This window comes from Microcaecilia unicolor, chromosome 2 (genome assembly GCF_901765095.1).
Source record: "Microcaecilia unicolor chromosome 2, aMicUni1.1, whole genome shotgun sequence".
Taxonomy (NCBI): domain Eukaryota; kingdom Metazoa; phylum Chordata; class Amphibia; order Gymnophiona; family Siphonopidae; genus Microcaecilia; species Microcaecilia unicolor.
This window is the reverse complement of record NC_044032.1, coordinates 557,650,994-557,666,709: the sequence shown is the minus strand read 5'-3', so window position 1 is coordinate 557,666,709 and position 15,716 is coordinate 557,650,994. Positions and strand designations below refer to the sequence as shown.

At 43.8% G+C, this 15,716-nt stretch overlaps 1 protein-coding gene across 1 annotated transcript in view; it reads left to right on the top strand.

Moving 5' to 3' along the window:
• Positions 1-15,716, top strand: part of LOC115462644 — a 248,980-nt gene that overhangs the window by 126,753 nt on the left and 106,511 nt on the right. The window contains exons 10-11 of the mRNA XM_030192642.1: positions 6,445-6,505; positions 12,286-12,427. Of these exons, the coding sequence (XP_030048502.1) occupies positions 6,445-6,505; positions 12,286-12,427 (203 nt within the window). The remainder of the gene's footprint in view (positions 1-6,444; positions 6,506-12,285; positions 12,428-15,716) is intronic.

Sequence of the window (15,716 nt, the reverse complement as noted above, 5' to 3'; positions counted from 1 at the left end):
GCTGTCACAGAGGCTGGTGATAGAGCAGCAAGCAGGTCCCTGGCGTAGTCTAGTGGTCGGTGCAGTGCACGTTAGACAGGTACACCCAGGCTCAGACCTCCCCATACCTCTTAAACTTATGGTGGAAACTGTAAGCCCTACAAAACTCACCAGAAACCCACTATACCCACATATAGATGCACCCTTCACCAATCAGTTAAATTTCCAGAGGGGTCCCCACCCAAACAGACAGACATTCTTGACTCCTTTTGTATAATTATTTCCAACTTCCATTGGGTTGGAAAGAATAATAAAAAAGTGACATTATAGAGTGTCTGAAGAAAAACAAATCTCAAACCACATCAATGGCATTTTTAAAGGACTAACTAAAAGTATAATAAGGAATAAATTCTTAAATTTCAGTGTGAAAGAATTCCCAGTTGCTGTGCACTGAGACTTAGATATGTCCTCAGGAAGAGCTTCACTAAGCATTGTGCTGTTGTTATTATCCACCCTTCCCACTACCTCTTGAATTCTTAGAATTGTTTTTCCTTGAATGTTAGGGTCCCTTTAGATTTTAAAGAACAGATTAAATCCCCGGGTACCTGAGTACAGCATTTCCTCATGGTTCAGGCATTATTAATTTTTCGTTCACAGCAGGAGCTGCTATTCTATTCTTTATAAATGTGAATTTTCAATAGAGTGCTCAGGCACATTCCACTTTTCTGTGTTGTGTATCTTGTTGAAAGCTTTACCATTTTCTTAGTTCATGCAGAATTGACAAAATAACTCATAAACTATACAATTTAAGTTCATGTTTGGCACAGCAGATCAGTGGCTAATCATAACATACTTGAAGTTTATGGAGTCTGTTGGACAGTAGAGTTGTAATTTGAAGTGCAAGGCATTGAGAAGGGCAGATCATTATTACTATTTTCAGTTTGATAAGGGTAGTTTATCAAACTTGTGACAGCTAGGTGTTCTGGTAACACTAATAGGAGAAAACAGAACATAGATATATTCTCTTTATAATTGGTGTGGTACCAACATACCATAGTCCATGTTAAATTATATGCTTTCTTCAAAGATATACCCCAACAGTCGGTGTTAGTTAATTATTTTAGTCTGTGCTTGTTAGAGGTAAGCATTGGTAGGATGTAAGTAGAAAGTATCCTGCAACTAGTGTACAGGGATTCTCATAAGAAAGGTACCATCAATTTTCCCAAGAAAAATGTTAGATTTCACATTCCGTGGATATTCTAACTGATTAATGTCTGTAATTATACCAACTATTGTAACGGATACAACAGTCCATACATTTCTGGTAGGTGCTACAGGAATACAAGAGGCCAATGCAAGTGTAGGGCTGGGCCTGTTCTGTGGTGCTCCACTACAGTGCCTATTTCTTTCCGGAACACAAGTTGTTGAAGGGTGACAGGGGCACAAAGGGGTACAGAGGGGAAGAGAAAACTGAACAGGTGCAGGGGCAATTATTGTCCCCCAAACACCCTGCCTAGACTGTGTGATTTCTAAGATGTGCAATCATACACAGAATAAAGATCCATGGAGTGAAGTTGTAAATTTTTTTTCCACTGAATGGGGATAATTTATAAAAGCATTTTTGAGTGAATGTACACATGATAACAATAGTAGCATAGCCACAGGTGATCACAGGTGAGTACAGGCCCACTCAGCAGCGGCATGGCAGGAATCCCCAAGTCCCGCTAGCTGAAGACTCCCAGCATCTGTTCCTCCCCTCCCCTGAAGGTGATCAGGTCTCTCAACTCAACTTCCCCCCCCCCCCTCCCCACAGTATCTTTTCACACTTTCAGTTCTTCGCCGGCAGCAAACAGTGACTCATACCAGCTGCACATGCCAGCCCACGAGCCTCCCTCTGATGCAACTTCCTGTTTCCGCATAGGTGGGACCAGGTCAGAGGGAGGCTTGGGCTGCCACAAGCAGCGTATATGAGTTGCTACTCACTGCTGGTAAAGAACTGAAGGTGTTAAGAGGTATCAGGGGGATTGAGGGAGTGGAGTTGAGAGATCCGATCACCTGCAGAGGAGGGGAGGGAGAGATGCAGGGCAAGAGAGGTGGTGGGGTTGTCATGCCCACCCACTTTGGGCCCAGGTCCACCCAAAATTGGGTGTCTGGCTACACTCCTGGATAACAAGAAGGCACATACTTGTATACGATTCTGGAGTAGGTATGTTGATAGCAGATTTTGGGTGCAGAGTGGGCGCAGTCAATTTGCACATGATATTTATAGAAATACATATTCTCACACATTGTATGCATGTACATTTATACCAGCTCCCAAAATAGTGTAAATCTACAAAGCTTCATTATAACCACAATTTATGTAGATTTTCAGAGGTAATTTTTAAAGGCACATAACTGCTTATGGTGCTTATTTTCAAAGCATATGGATTTCCCGAAATCCCAGAATGGACGCCCATGTGATTGAAACATCCAAATCCCAATTTTGCCAAGGCAGGATCTGGATGTTTGTCATATGTCCAAATAGCAAGGGGGAGAGCTGTGGGTGTGTTTTGGGGAGGACTAAGGAGGGCCAAAAATCGCTCTGATTGAGCAGCTGGCAAATGGAGAGATTAAAGCACAACACCTCCTTAATCTCCCACTGGTTGCTGTCCCCCTCCTTTGTCTCTTAAAGTGAAACTGGAAAAGAATACCAGGCTCTGTGAGAGCTTCAGATATTATGGACATTCTGAACAGAGATCTGAGGACTAACCTAGTGGTTCGTGCAGTGGGTCTTACATCAAGGGACCCAAGTTCAAGTCCATAGCTCTTTTATTTTTTATAAATTGTGTGCCCTCCAGGAACAGATGAATACCTAATGTATCTAAATATATGACACATGCAAGCCTGAAGGCTATTGGTGTACATTCAGGTACAGTAGGTATTTTTCTGTTCCTGGAAGGCTCACAATTAAAAAAAAAAAAGTTAAAAGTGGGATTTGATCCTGGGGCTGTTGGTTTACAGTCCATTGCACTAACCACCAGACCATCCCTCTGTTCTGCATGGAAGTCTATTGGGCTCATTTTCGAAAGAGAAGGACATCCATCTTTCGACATAAATCGGAAGATGGACGTCCTTCTCCCAGAGACGTCCAAATCGGTATAATGGAAACCCGATTTTGGACGTCTCCAACTGCAGTCCGTCGCAAAGATGTCCAAATTTCAAGGGGGCGTGTCAGAGGCGTAGTGAAGGCGGGACTTGGGTGTGTCTAACACTTGGATGTCTTTGACCTATAATCGAAAAAAGCAAGGACGTCCCTGATGAATACTTGGATGTTTTCACCCGGGCATGTTTTTCTTACCAATAAGGCATGAAAAGGTGCTTGAAATGACCAGATGACCACCAGAGAGAATCGGGGATGACCTCCCGTTACTCCCACAGTGGTCACTAACCCCCTCCCACCCTCAAAAAACATCTTTAAAAATATTTCGTGCCAGCCTCTATGGCAACCTCACATGTCATACTCAGGTCCATGACAGCGCATGAGGGTCCCTGGATCAGTTTTAGTGGGTACTGCAGTGCACTTCAAACAGGCGTACCCAGGCCCATATCCCCCTACCTGTTACATTTGTGGAGGAAACAGCGAGCTCTTCAAAACCCACCACAAACCCACTGTACCCATATATAGGTGCCCCCCTTCACCAGTAAGGGCTATGGTAGTGGTGTACAGTTGTGGGTAGTGGGTTTTTGGGGGCTCAGCACACAAGATAAGGGTAATTCACTACCAAGCCACAACCTCCTCTTCAGCCTGTAGCCCCATCCAACAACCAACCAACCATGGCCTCCTTCTCCTCCTTTCCTGAGATCACCGAGGATGAAACCTCCCGCCTTCTTTCCTCCTCGAAATGCACCACCTGTTCCTCCGATCCCATCCCCACCAACCTACTTAACACCATCTCCCATACTGTCACCCCCTCCATCTGTCGCATCCTTAACCTTTCTGTCTCCACTGCAACTGTCCCTGACACCTTCAAGCACGCCGTAGTCACACCTCTCCTAAAAAAACCATCACTTGACCCTACCTGCTCCTCCAACTACCGCCCCATCTCTCTCCTACCCTTCCTCTCCAAAATACTTGAGCGCGCCGTTCACAGTCGCTGCCTTGATTTTCTCTCCTCTCATGCCATCCTCAATCCACTTCAATCCGGTTTTCGCCCTCTACACTCGACAGAAACAGCACTCTCTAAAGTCTGCAATGACCTGCTTCTCGCCAAATCCAGAGGCCACTATTCCATCCTCATCCTCCTCGATCTATCCGCTGCGTTTGACACTGTCAATCATGATTTACTTCTTGCCACACTGTCCTCTTTTGGGTTCCAAGGCTCTGTCCTCTCCTGGTTCTCCTCTTCTCTCCCACCGCACCTTCAGGGTACACTCTCATAGATCTTCCTCCACTCCCATCCCACTATCTGTTGGAGTTCCCCAGGGATCTGTCCTTGGACCCCTTCTCTTCTCAATCTACACCTCTTCCCTAGGCTCACTGATCTCATCTCATGGTTTTCAGTATCATCTTTATGCTGATGACACCCAGCTATATCTCTCCACACCAGACATCACCGCGGAGACCCAGGCCAAGGTATCGGCCTGCTTATCCGACATTGCTGCCTGGATGTCCAACCGCCACCTGAAGCTGAACATGTCCAAAACCGAGCTCCTCGTCTTTCCACCTAAACCCTCTTCTCCTCTTCCTCCATTCTCTATCTCAGTTGATAACACCCTCATCCTCCCCGTCCCATCTGCCCGCAACCTCGGAGTCATCTTCGACTCCTCCCTCTCCTTCTCTGCGCATATCCAACAGACTGCCAAGACCTGTCGCTTCTTCCTCTTCAACATCAGCAAAATTCGCCCTTTCCTCTCTGAGCACACCACACGAACTCTCGTCCACGCTCTCATTACCTCTCGCCTTGACTACTGCAACTTACTCCGCACCGGCCTCCCACTTAGCCATCTATCCCTCCTTCAATCCGTTCAGAACGCTGACGCACGTCTTATATTTTGCCAGAACCGATATACTCATATCACCCCTCTCCTCAAGTCACTTCACTGGCTTCCGATCAGATACCACATACAATTTAAGCTTCTCCTTCTTACCTACAAATGCACGCGGTCTGCGGCTCCTCACTACCTCTCTACCCTCATCTCCCCCTATGTTCCCGCCCGTAACCTCCGCTCTCAGGACAAATCCCTCCTTTCAGTACCCTTCTCCACCACTGCCAACTCCAGGCTCCGCTCATTCTGCCTTGCCTCACCCTATGCCTGGAACACTCTTCCCTAACCCCTACTCCAAGCCCCCTCCCTACCCATCTTCAAATCTCTGCTTAAAACTCACCTCTTCAATGCTGCTTTCGGCACCTAACCTTTCGAGAAATATAGTATGCCCTATCAGATTGACTCTACACTTGTCTTTTAGATTACACTTGTCTCTAGATTGTACACCTGTCTTTTAGATTGTAAGCTCCTTGAGCAGGGACTGTCCTTCCATGTTAAATTGTACAGCGCTGCGTAACCGTAGTAGCGCTTTAGAAATGTTAAGTAGTAGTAGTAGTAATTAGATTGTAAGCTCTGTCGAGCAGGGACTGTCTCTTCATGTTCAAGTGTACAGCACTGCGTACATCTAGTAGCGCTATAGAAATGATAAGTAGTAGTAGTAGTAGCTATGTTCCTGGGAGCATTTTATGAAATCCACTACAGTGCCCCCTAGGGTGCCTAGTTGGTGCTCCTGGCATGTCAGGGGGACCAATGCACTACAAATACTGGCTCCTCAGACGTCCAAATGGCTTGCATTATGACGTTTTTGACATGGACGTCTTTGGTTTCAAAAATTGCCGAAAGTCAGAAACGTCCATGTCTGGGGACGTCCAAATCTAGGGATGTCCAAATTTAAGGATTTGGACATCTCTGATGGTATTTTCAAAACGAAAGACGGACGTCCATCTTTTTTTGAAAATACGGGTTTCCCCGCCCCTGGATTTTGCTGTTTTGCAAGGACGTCCAAATCGCAACTTGGACGTTTCTTTCGAAAATATCCCTCTGTGTGGCCATTTTGTAAGAATGCTGCTATACAGACATCCATGTCCCTTGTCTCTTCCCCCTCCCCCGGTTCATTATTTGCATGTTCCATTTTGTAAAACGGCTTTTCATGCTGGACGTCTTCAGCACAAACACGTGTGAGATGGATGTTCTGATGTGGACGTCCCTATCATGACTTGCACATCCTTTCAAAAATGCCCCTCCACGTGCCTTTATAAAAAAAGGCTACAAGTAGACATTATATTGATTTCTGGTACTTCCTAAGGAATTTTGCCAAATTGGTGCCTTTACTGTAAGAGTACCCAGACCAAAAGCTGGATAGGCATGGTACATGTCTGTAAAGGATTTCTAGAGCATATTAAATTGATATCACAATATCTTTTTTTTTGTGTGTAGGGCAGGAGCAGTCGTTGTCTTGGAAAGTCACAGATCTCCCTTTCTGGTGTTTGTCAAATCAGTAAGTTTTAAATATTAAGAAAAACAATAAAATTGGAGCATATATGAACATGCAGTCCTGGTTAGTGTTTAAAACATCAACCTGTCCTATCTTAGTAGATGCAGATCCAGACAAAATGTTCTCAGCCTTTCATCCTAGAGAAATAATTAAAATGAGAAACACATTTTCAAAGACTAGGGGGAAAGCATTGGCGTTACTACCTAGTACATTGAAAACAAATCAAAGAAAAGTATAAACGCTCTGGAAATCATTGCCAGAGGATATGGTACGAGATGTTGGTGTAGCTGGGTTATGAGGTTTAGACAAGTTACTGGAGAAAAAGTCCACAAACCATTAAGATGGACTGCTTATATTCCATGCTGCTTATCCCATCTACACAAGTACCGTGAGCTGCCACAAGAGGTCGCAGCAGTCATTTTCTGCAGGCAACCTGAAGGGACAGGAGTGCACTTTGCTCCTGCCCTGATTGCCACCAGGGGACCATTTAGGAGCTAAGTGGCCCATTTACAAAGTGGCCTGCAGTAGTGTGGGTGTGGATTTTGGACGCGCGCTGGACCATTTTCCACCACATCTGGAAAAAAGGGGTGGGGTTTTTTTGGCCGGGAAATGGATGTGTGGTAAAATTAAAACCAGCGCGTGTCTATTTACGGCCTGAGCCCTTAACACCACCCATTGATTTAGCAGTAAGGGCTCACCCGTTACCCGTGCAGTAACCGCCCAGCGTGCGCCAACTGCCAATTACCACCAGGAACGCCCCCATGGTATAAAATAGAAAATTATTTTCTACCATGGGGTTTCAGCGTGCGCCAAACTCCGAATTACCGCCAGGCGCATGCGCTAGTCAGGCAATAATACTGATTTAATACACACTGCATGAGTGTGGGCCCTTACGTGCCTTTGTATAAGGGCCCCTAAGGGAGGCAAATAGTGGCAACAGTCCATGCTACCAATCCCAGGGCAAGCAGCAGCTTCCCCATGTCTTTCAGGAGAGAGGGAGGTTTTAGGGGCGAGGGACAGGGGGTGGGGTGGGAGCTGAATATCAGCTGGGACCCACATAAGCTCTGGTGGTCAGCCCCACCGAAATTAGCCCCGGATATTCAGTGCTGAGGCCCACACATGGTCTGGCACTGAATATCCAGGGCTAATTGAGTTCAGGGTCAGTTAGTTTTAAAAAAAAATGCTGACTGCCACTGGCTGAATATTATCTCTAATACATATACAGTGAGTGGTGGACTGGCCTAGTTTTTAGAGCACTGTCTTGGTATCCAGAGGTGCCTGATTCAAATCCCACTGCTGCTCCTTGTGATCTTGGGTAAGTCACTTAACCTTCCATTATCTCAGGTACAAAATTAGATTGTGAGCCCTCCATGGACAGAGAAATACCCATTGTACCTGAATGTAACTCACCTTGAGCTACTACTGAAAAAGGTGTGAGCAAAATCCTAATAAATAAATATATTGCATTTCTAAATAAGGAAAGACTTTGTTTCCTCTATGCACTGTGCACTAGAAGACAGCAATTGGTTTTGTTTGTGCAGTGGTTTTTATGACAACACAGAGCCTAAAATTCTAAAAGTTCCCATATTGGAAAACATAAGCTGCTCACTCAAGTAACAATTGCATGTTTTACTGTATACGTTTACTTTTAGAAAAAAGTATAATGGTTGCCATGTTACTCCTTTTCAATACACAGAATCAGTAGAAATAAAATAGAATAACTCATGAAGGCTAATCATACATCCATTGAATTAATCCAAGAATAGACTGTCCTGAGCCTGGCTGCTTAACAGCAAAGTCTGAAACTTGTCAATAAGGGGCCCTTTTAGTAAAGTGCGGCAAGACCACTGCAGGCCTGCCATAAGGTGATCAGGCACTACTGCAGGAGCCTGGCGGTAGTGCCTGCCCCCACTATGCGCCATTTCCAGCGTGCAAGAAATTTTTAGGTGGAGGGGGAATTAAAGTGTGAGAGCCCTTACCACCTCCTAAATAGCCATGCAGCAAGTGGTTAACTTACTGCACAGCCATTTCCTTTTTAAAAAAAAGACCTTTTACCCACTGCAGTAAAAGGGGGCCTCAGCATGCAGCAAACCTAAGTGCTGACACCACTGGAGGGGTCCTTTTACTGCAGCTTGATAAAATGACCCCTAAAGTTGGTTCTATGGGACGGTCGGTTTCAGATCTTAAAAATGTAAATGTGATCTATCTATGATTAAAGACCGAGTTACTATTCACTTTAAGCTCAAGTCATATGAGATCTATAATAAACATCAAAATTTGAGATTTCTTAATTTCCCCAAGTCTGTGCTGGTTTTACCTCAAAAGATATTACACTGCTATTAAAGTTTCCTATTGAGTCTTTTCTGCTTATTTCTAAGGGATTTTACATCCTAGCAAGATCTAGTGGAGCAATGGATTATGCAAGGTTTAGGGTTGTAATGAGATTTCAGAACAGTTTGGATGTTACTAGATTGCTGAAAGCATCCCATGAAAAAGGTACAAGAAAAAGGAATTCTTCTAGGGCCTGTAAATAATGAGCACAGGTCATGCACCATGGAACAGGGCCAAAGGGCAAAAGCTGATAAGCATGTGAGTCGGAGACTCATGATCTGATAAGACAGTCTTGCGTGCAAGCAAGCATGGGAAGGGAGCAATTATGGAGAGACAGAAAAATGTGGTTTAACAACAGAAAAAGCAGATGGTGTTGAAAGAAAACAGAATGATCTCTGAGGAAGATAACTTGTTAAAGTAATGTGAAGCATTGTTTAAAATAAAGGCATATAAACAACTGAACCAGTGCATTACGTTGGAGAGACAGTGGCAGAAAACACCTATGTGTAGCAGCGCTGTTCTCCCATTAGAAACTATTAATTGTATTTGTATTTGGTAAGTAATAAAAATTGCTTTTCTCATGTGTGGCCTTCTTGGTCTTTTATCACTCCAAATTGTGAATGGCTGGTACATAATAATAATTTGGGGTGGCGGTAAAAAGACAAGCATTAAAACATGCACAAAACTTACCATGCTATTAACATTTGCTTTAGACTGGTTCTAGCCAGTCTAGCGATCATGTAGCTAGTAATGCACAAAGGGGGTTTCCCGTGGCTGTAACGAGTGTTGTTAGCAACCACCGAGAACCCCAGGCAAATGTACTACAGTGAGCTTATTAGTATTCTAATGACTTCATTAGTATTCTAATATGTATTCCGGGAAATGCACAGCTCCAGAGCAGCCGTAATTTAACCAGCAAATTTTCTGGAGCTGTCGGAGAGGAGAGAAGCACAAGCAGGCAGCTGCAAAGGCTGCCTGCTTGTGCTTCCTACCTCTCACCTCCCACCCCTTCTCCGAGCCCCATCGCGAGCCGCCACCCCCTGAATTTTTAAAACTTTCCCTGGTGGTCCAATCTTCCCTGACCCCCTCCCCCTGTGGCCCTCCTCAATTCTTTTTTTAATTATTTCTCCTGGTGGTCTAGTGAACTGTACCCCTTCCCCCTGTGCATGCAGAATCCCCTCCCGAGCCCTTCCCCCCATCCTTCCCTGTACCTATAGAAGGTGGAGGCAGTAAGGCAGGAGCAACAGGCCCTCCCTCCTGTCTCAGGCCTGCCCAGAACAAAATGGCCATGCACAGGCCCTGCCTTTCCTTATATGATGCTTAGCGCTGCCCAGTACATCCCATAATGCACTAGGCAGGGCTAAGCACCATATGAGGAAAGTCAGGGCCTGGGTGCTGCCATTTTGCTCCGGGCAGGCCCAAGGCAGAAGGGAGGAGCTGTTGCTCCTGCCTTCCTGCCTCCACCTTCTAAAGGTACAGGGAGGGGTGCGGAGGGGAAGGGGATCATGCATACACGTGTTGGGGGGGGGGGGGGGAAGAGATCCTATTCAGTAGACCACCAGGGAAATGTTTTTTTTAATGATTCAGGGAGTGCTGCTGGAGAAGTGGGCAGAAAGTTTAAAAAAAAAGATTTATGGTGGGAGGGTTGTCAGGATCCATTGGGCCAAAAGAGAAATAATAAAAAAAAGATTTGCGGGGGTTAGGGAGGAAATTAGGGGGGGTCAGTGTCCACTGGACCACCAGGGAAAATGTAAAAAAAAAAGTGTGGGCTCACTGCATCACAGCTGTCAAATGCATTTGACAGCTGGGACTCGCAATCAATGAGCGATGCACAAAGGGGGATTTGTGCAGCTCATTTGCATGTGATCCTCTTTGTGCATTTCTCGCTGTTTATGAGTCACTAAATTTTTCCATAGCAGCCATATTTTATGGCTGCCTTTGTGCATCCATAACATAAGAACATAAGAATAGCATTAATGGGTCAGACCAATGGTCCATGTAGCCCAGTATCCTATTTCCAACAGTAGCTAAGCTAGTTCACAAAACCTGGCAGAAACCTAAACAGTGGCAACATTCCATGCTACCAGTCCCAGGGCAAGCAGTAGCTTCCCCATGTCTGTCTCAATAGCAGACTATGGACTTTTCCTTTAGGAACTTGTCCAAACCTTTTTAAAACCCAGATATGACAACCGCTATTTCTACATCCTCCGGTAAAGAGTTACCGAGCTTAACTATTCTTTGAGTGAAAAATATTTCCTCCTATTTTTTTTAATTAGTTCCATGTAACTTCCTTGAGTGTTCCCTAGTCTTTGTACTTTTGGAACTAGTAAAAAATGGTAAGAACAGGATGTTAAATCTTTTCTTCAAGCATAGGAATGATAGCTTTTTAATGGCTAATATTCCTGTTTTCTCCAGATATTTCTAAATCTTCTCAGGAAAGGTGCAAGGTATTCCTGAGTATAAAATGACACATTGTTTCTTTCAGAGCAATTTTTTTGTGTTATGTGTGGTTGAACCACCACTGGATTTTAATTGACCCCCACACACTGAAAATTTTCTTGGATGCTAGGATTTTGCATGGATAATATACATTTGAAAATTCTTGGCTGTAACTGAGGGTGTGAGGTTGGGTAAATGTTGTTGAGATCATCTGGTTTTTCTGTTCTGTTTTTTTTTCATGATGTGGCTTTGTTCTTATTTTACCTTTTAATCTGTTTATGTCTCCATTTGTTGTGGCCTTAACTATATAAGCTCTATATATAGGAATTGCTTCATGAGTAGTATTTTATTTTCTTGTTTTTGTCTGTGTTACATGATGACTTTTCTTAAATCAAGATGTCTTGAGATGCAATCTATTGAAATATTAGATAAAAATATTTAAAATTTGTTTGAATGAATTCTTAGAGGAGGAGTCTATAAACAATTATTATCCATTAGATCTTGAAATGTCATTACTTAGAACTGCAAGAAATAGATTTATTCTTTGGGATCTGCCAGGTATTTCCTATTGGCTTGGATTGGCCACTGTCAGATAAGATGTTGGGCTCGATAGAACTTTGATCTGATCCTGTATGGCCTTGATATTCACTCCCAGTCCTTGAGGACTGCCAACAGGTCAGGTTTTTAGGATATCATAATGAATATCCATGAAGGAGATTTGTATAAAATGGAGGCAGCAAACATGTAAATCTACCTCATGCATATTCATTAGGGATATCCTGAAAATCTAACTCATTGTTGGACCTTGAGGACTGGGAGTGAAAACCAACGTAGAATGCCATGTCATATGTTTTTATGTTCTTTTGTATCACCTACAACTAGTTTGATTTGCTTCTGAAGAAAGCATTGATTCAAACCCCTCAAGAGAAAGTCCAGGGACCTTGTTGGGCTTCTTTAAGTGTTCAAATTTGAATTATAATCTGTGTCACAATTACCTTCCCATTTTATTTCAGGGTCGATGTCTCATAGTGACAATATTAGCTGAGGAGACTGCTGCTACCAGTGCATTGAAGAATCACCCTTCTCTTCTAAAAAAATTTCCTGCTTTACCTTTTATCAAAGAGAAGATGGATTTCATTGGAGATATTTGTGGAAGTAGATTTTCTCATGTAATTTTGTCATTACCTGGCTATCAGCCTAACAAGCAATTGGTTCCTGTCTTCATCCGTTAGTGATGCAAGAGGACTATATGAAATGAATAGCTTTGTTAAAGCAGAGCTTATAATATCTTATTGTATCTTACATCATAGTCGATATATTTTCAGGAGTTAGTGATGTGCTGTGATTAATGTGAAAAGTAACAAATGGCATATGTGTAGAAGAGCATGTTAGAAGGATATTCAATTCAGAATATGGTAATCATCAAAAAATATGCGGGCATATAATGATATCATAGAATGGACCATCATACAGTGTATTCCTCAATGATCATTCAAGAGGAACACAATTTAAATTTCATCAATGTTCACTCTAGAGGAACAGTTATTTTAATTTTTATTACATTTGTACCCCGTTCTTTCCCACTCATGGCAGGCTCAATGCGGCTTACATATTATATGGAGGTACTTATTTGTACCTGGGGCAATGGAGGGTTAAGTGACTTGCCCAGAGTCACAAGGAGCTGCCTGTGCCTGCAGGGGGAAATCGAACCCAGTTCCCCAGGACCAAAGTCCACCACTCTAACCACTAGGCCACTCCTCCACTCTCACTGCTTCAAACATAAATATATTTTTCTAAATCTACTACTCAACTGATCAATATATGAATTAGAATCAGTTTTTGATTAAAGCACAAATTGAGCTAAAAACATTGACTTCTCTTTATAATAAAGAGAAGAATCTCTCCTCAATCATGACACCAACACGATTGTGTTTTAAGTGTCAATTCATACTGCTTCAGGGTTTATTCATCTTCTGATAGCCTCAACTCTGTGTTCCTCTTGAATAATCTCTCTATATAAAAGGCACCACCAACGTTCTATGAAGCCTCCAGCCGGAAGTGTGAAGGGGGAGAGATATCCGGTTTCCCCATGAGTGTCTGCCCCACCCTCGCTCTCTCTGTAACACAAACAGTGAAGGAAAACACAGCAAAGCACTTAATCAAATCGCTCTCTCTGTAACAGTGAAGGACTCAGAGGGGGGAGGGGAGACAGGTCAGAGGGCAGGGACAGAGATATCCGGTTTCCCCATGAGTGTCTGCCCCGCCCTCGCTCTCTCTGTAACACAAACAGTGCACTCTCTCTGTAACAGTGAAGGACTCAGAGGGGGGAGGGGAGAGAGGGCAGAGGGCAGGGACACACACACTCCCACATGCACACAGAAGAAAACCTTGCTAGCCTCCGTTTCATTTGCATCAGAAACGGGGCTTTTTTACTAGTTGTTTATAAAGGCTAACCTCTTTTTCTTTACCTTTTCAGCTACTACTTTTCAGAACCAAAGTTGGCTCTATTTCCACTTATTTTTATTTACTTGCCTTTGCAATAGCTCCTTTCAGTTTTTCCTACTGCTTTCCAACTTCTTTCAGATTTTCCCATCCAGGCAGCAATTCCTTGAGGTATTCCCTCATCTGAATACATTTAGCTTTTGTGACATCTAGAACCTTCACTTTTGAATGAACCCTCTTCACACCTGTCTTAATATCAAATCACACCATCTGGTGATCACTGGATGCCAGTAGTATATCTCACCAGCATTTGTCAAACTAATTGAATTTGATAGTTGACACACCTACTTCAGGTTCTCAGCCAATCAAAAGTGAGGGCATGCCCAAGCCAGGCCTATGCCCTGCCCATATCCCACCCCTTTGATGATGTTGCCATATGTGATGTCATAGCCCCTTTTGCATAACCATGCCTCTTGGCCTTCCTTTTTTGCATAGCCCTGCCCCCAAACTCCATCCTATTTTGTATAACCCCACCCATAAACCCCATCTCTTTTGGTGATATCACAGGAAGTATCATCACAGCCACACCCCTTTTTCCAAGGTGGCGGCTACCACTGGACACATCACACCACTTCCTGTGTCCACTACATTTGCTTAACCACCTTTCACAAAATTAAAGTGGTGTGCAATTTAAAGGAAAATGGAAAACAACAATAAATCAACCAGAAAAGGGTGGAATAAAAAGAAAATGAAATAAAGTTATATACATAATAAAAACAAATTATATATATAAGAAAAACACCAGCCACAAAATACTACATCATAGTGTAAAATTCCTACTCTGTTAGAATTATTGGCTTCCTAATCTGAGTGCTCAGGGCAGTGGCGTAGCCAAGGGTGGGCTTGGGTAGGCCCAGGCCCACCCAGTACCAGCATAGCTATAATGTGGCTGGCAGGGATCCCCAAGCCCCACCAGCCGAAAACTCCCAACAACTGCATACCTTGTAAATAGCAGATCTTCGCCTGCACTGAGCAGTGACTGATGCATACTGCTCGCACCGGCCCCACAGCCTTCGCTCTGATGTATTCTTGCCTAGGTGGAAACAGGATGTTGCATCAGAGGGAAGAGTATGGAGCCAACATCAGCAGTGTGTATTAGTTGCTGCTCGTTGCCGATGAAAATCTGCTACTTAAAAGGTATGCGGGAAAGGGAGGATATTTGAGAGACCATATGGCATGCAGGTGAGAGGAGAGACCACATCATCTGTGGGATGAGGGGGGGTTCTTCTGCCCACCCATCTCGGGCCCAGGCCCACCCAAAATTGGGTGTCTGGCTACGCCCCTGGCTCAGGGAACGCACAAGTGAATAGATAAGTTTTTAAAGCTGATTCAAATTTGGGGAGTGAATACTCAGAACGCAAAGTAATCTGGGAGGGATTGCCAAAGAAAAGGAGCAGTATAGAAGAAAGCAGAATGACAAGAGCAGTGAACAGGGGGCAGAGTAAGACGATTCTCATAGGCTGAGTGGGATGCTTGAACTGGTTGATAAGGAAAGATCAAAGAGGAAAGATAAGCCAGATTGGAAGTATGAAGCACTTTGTGCACTAGAACCAAGGTTTTAAACATGTAATGGGAAACCAGTGGTTCTGAGCAAGGAAAGGTGTTGCATGGTCAAAACTGGAAGCATGCGTAAGAAGGCAGGCAGCAGTTAATTATAACCTACATAAATAAATCTGTGAGAGACCAACGAAAACATTACAATAGTCTAACTTGCACAGGACTACAGCACAAAGAAGAGAAGCACCTGCCTGGGGGTTGAGGTAGGGCCTCAATGAATGAATGTAATGCAAGGAACAACAACAACAACAAGATCTAACCACAAAAGATATATGAGGACGCAGGGTTAATTGGCTATCCAAGGTAATACCAAGATACTTCATGGTACTGACCTGAGCTAATGGAGTAGAACAGAGACAAGGGGCAACAGTCAGTGTAGAAGCTT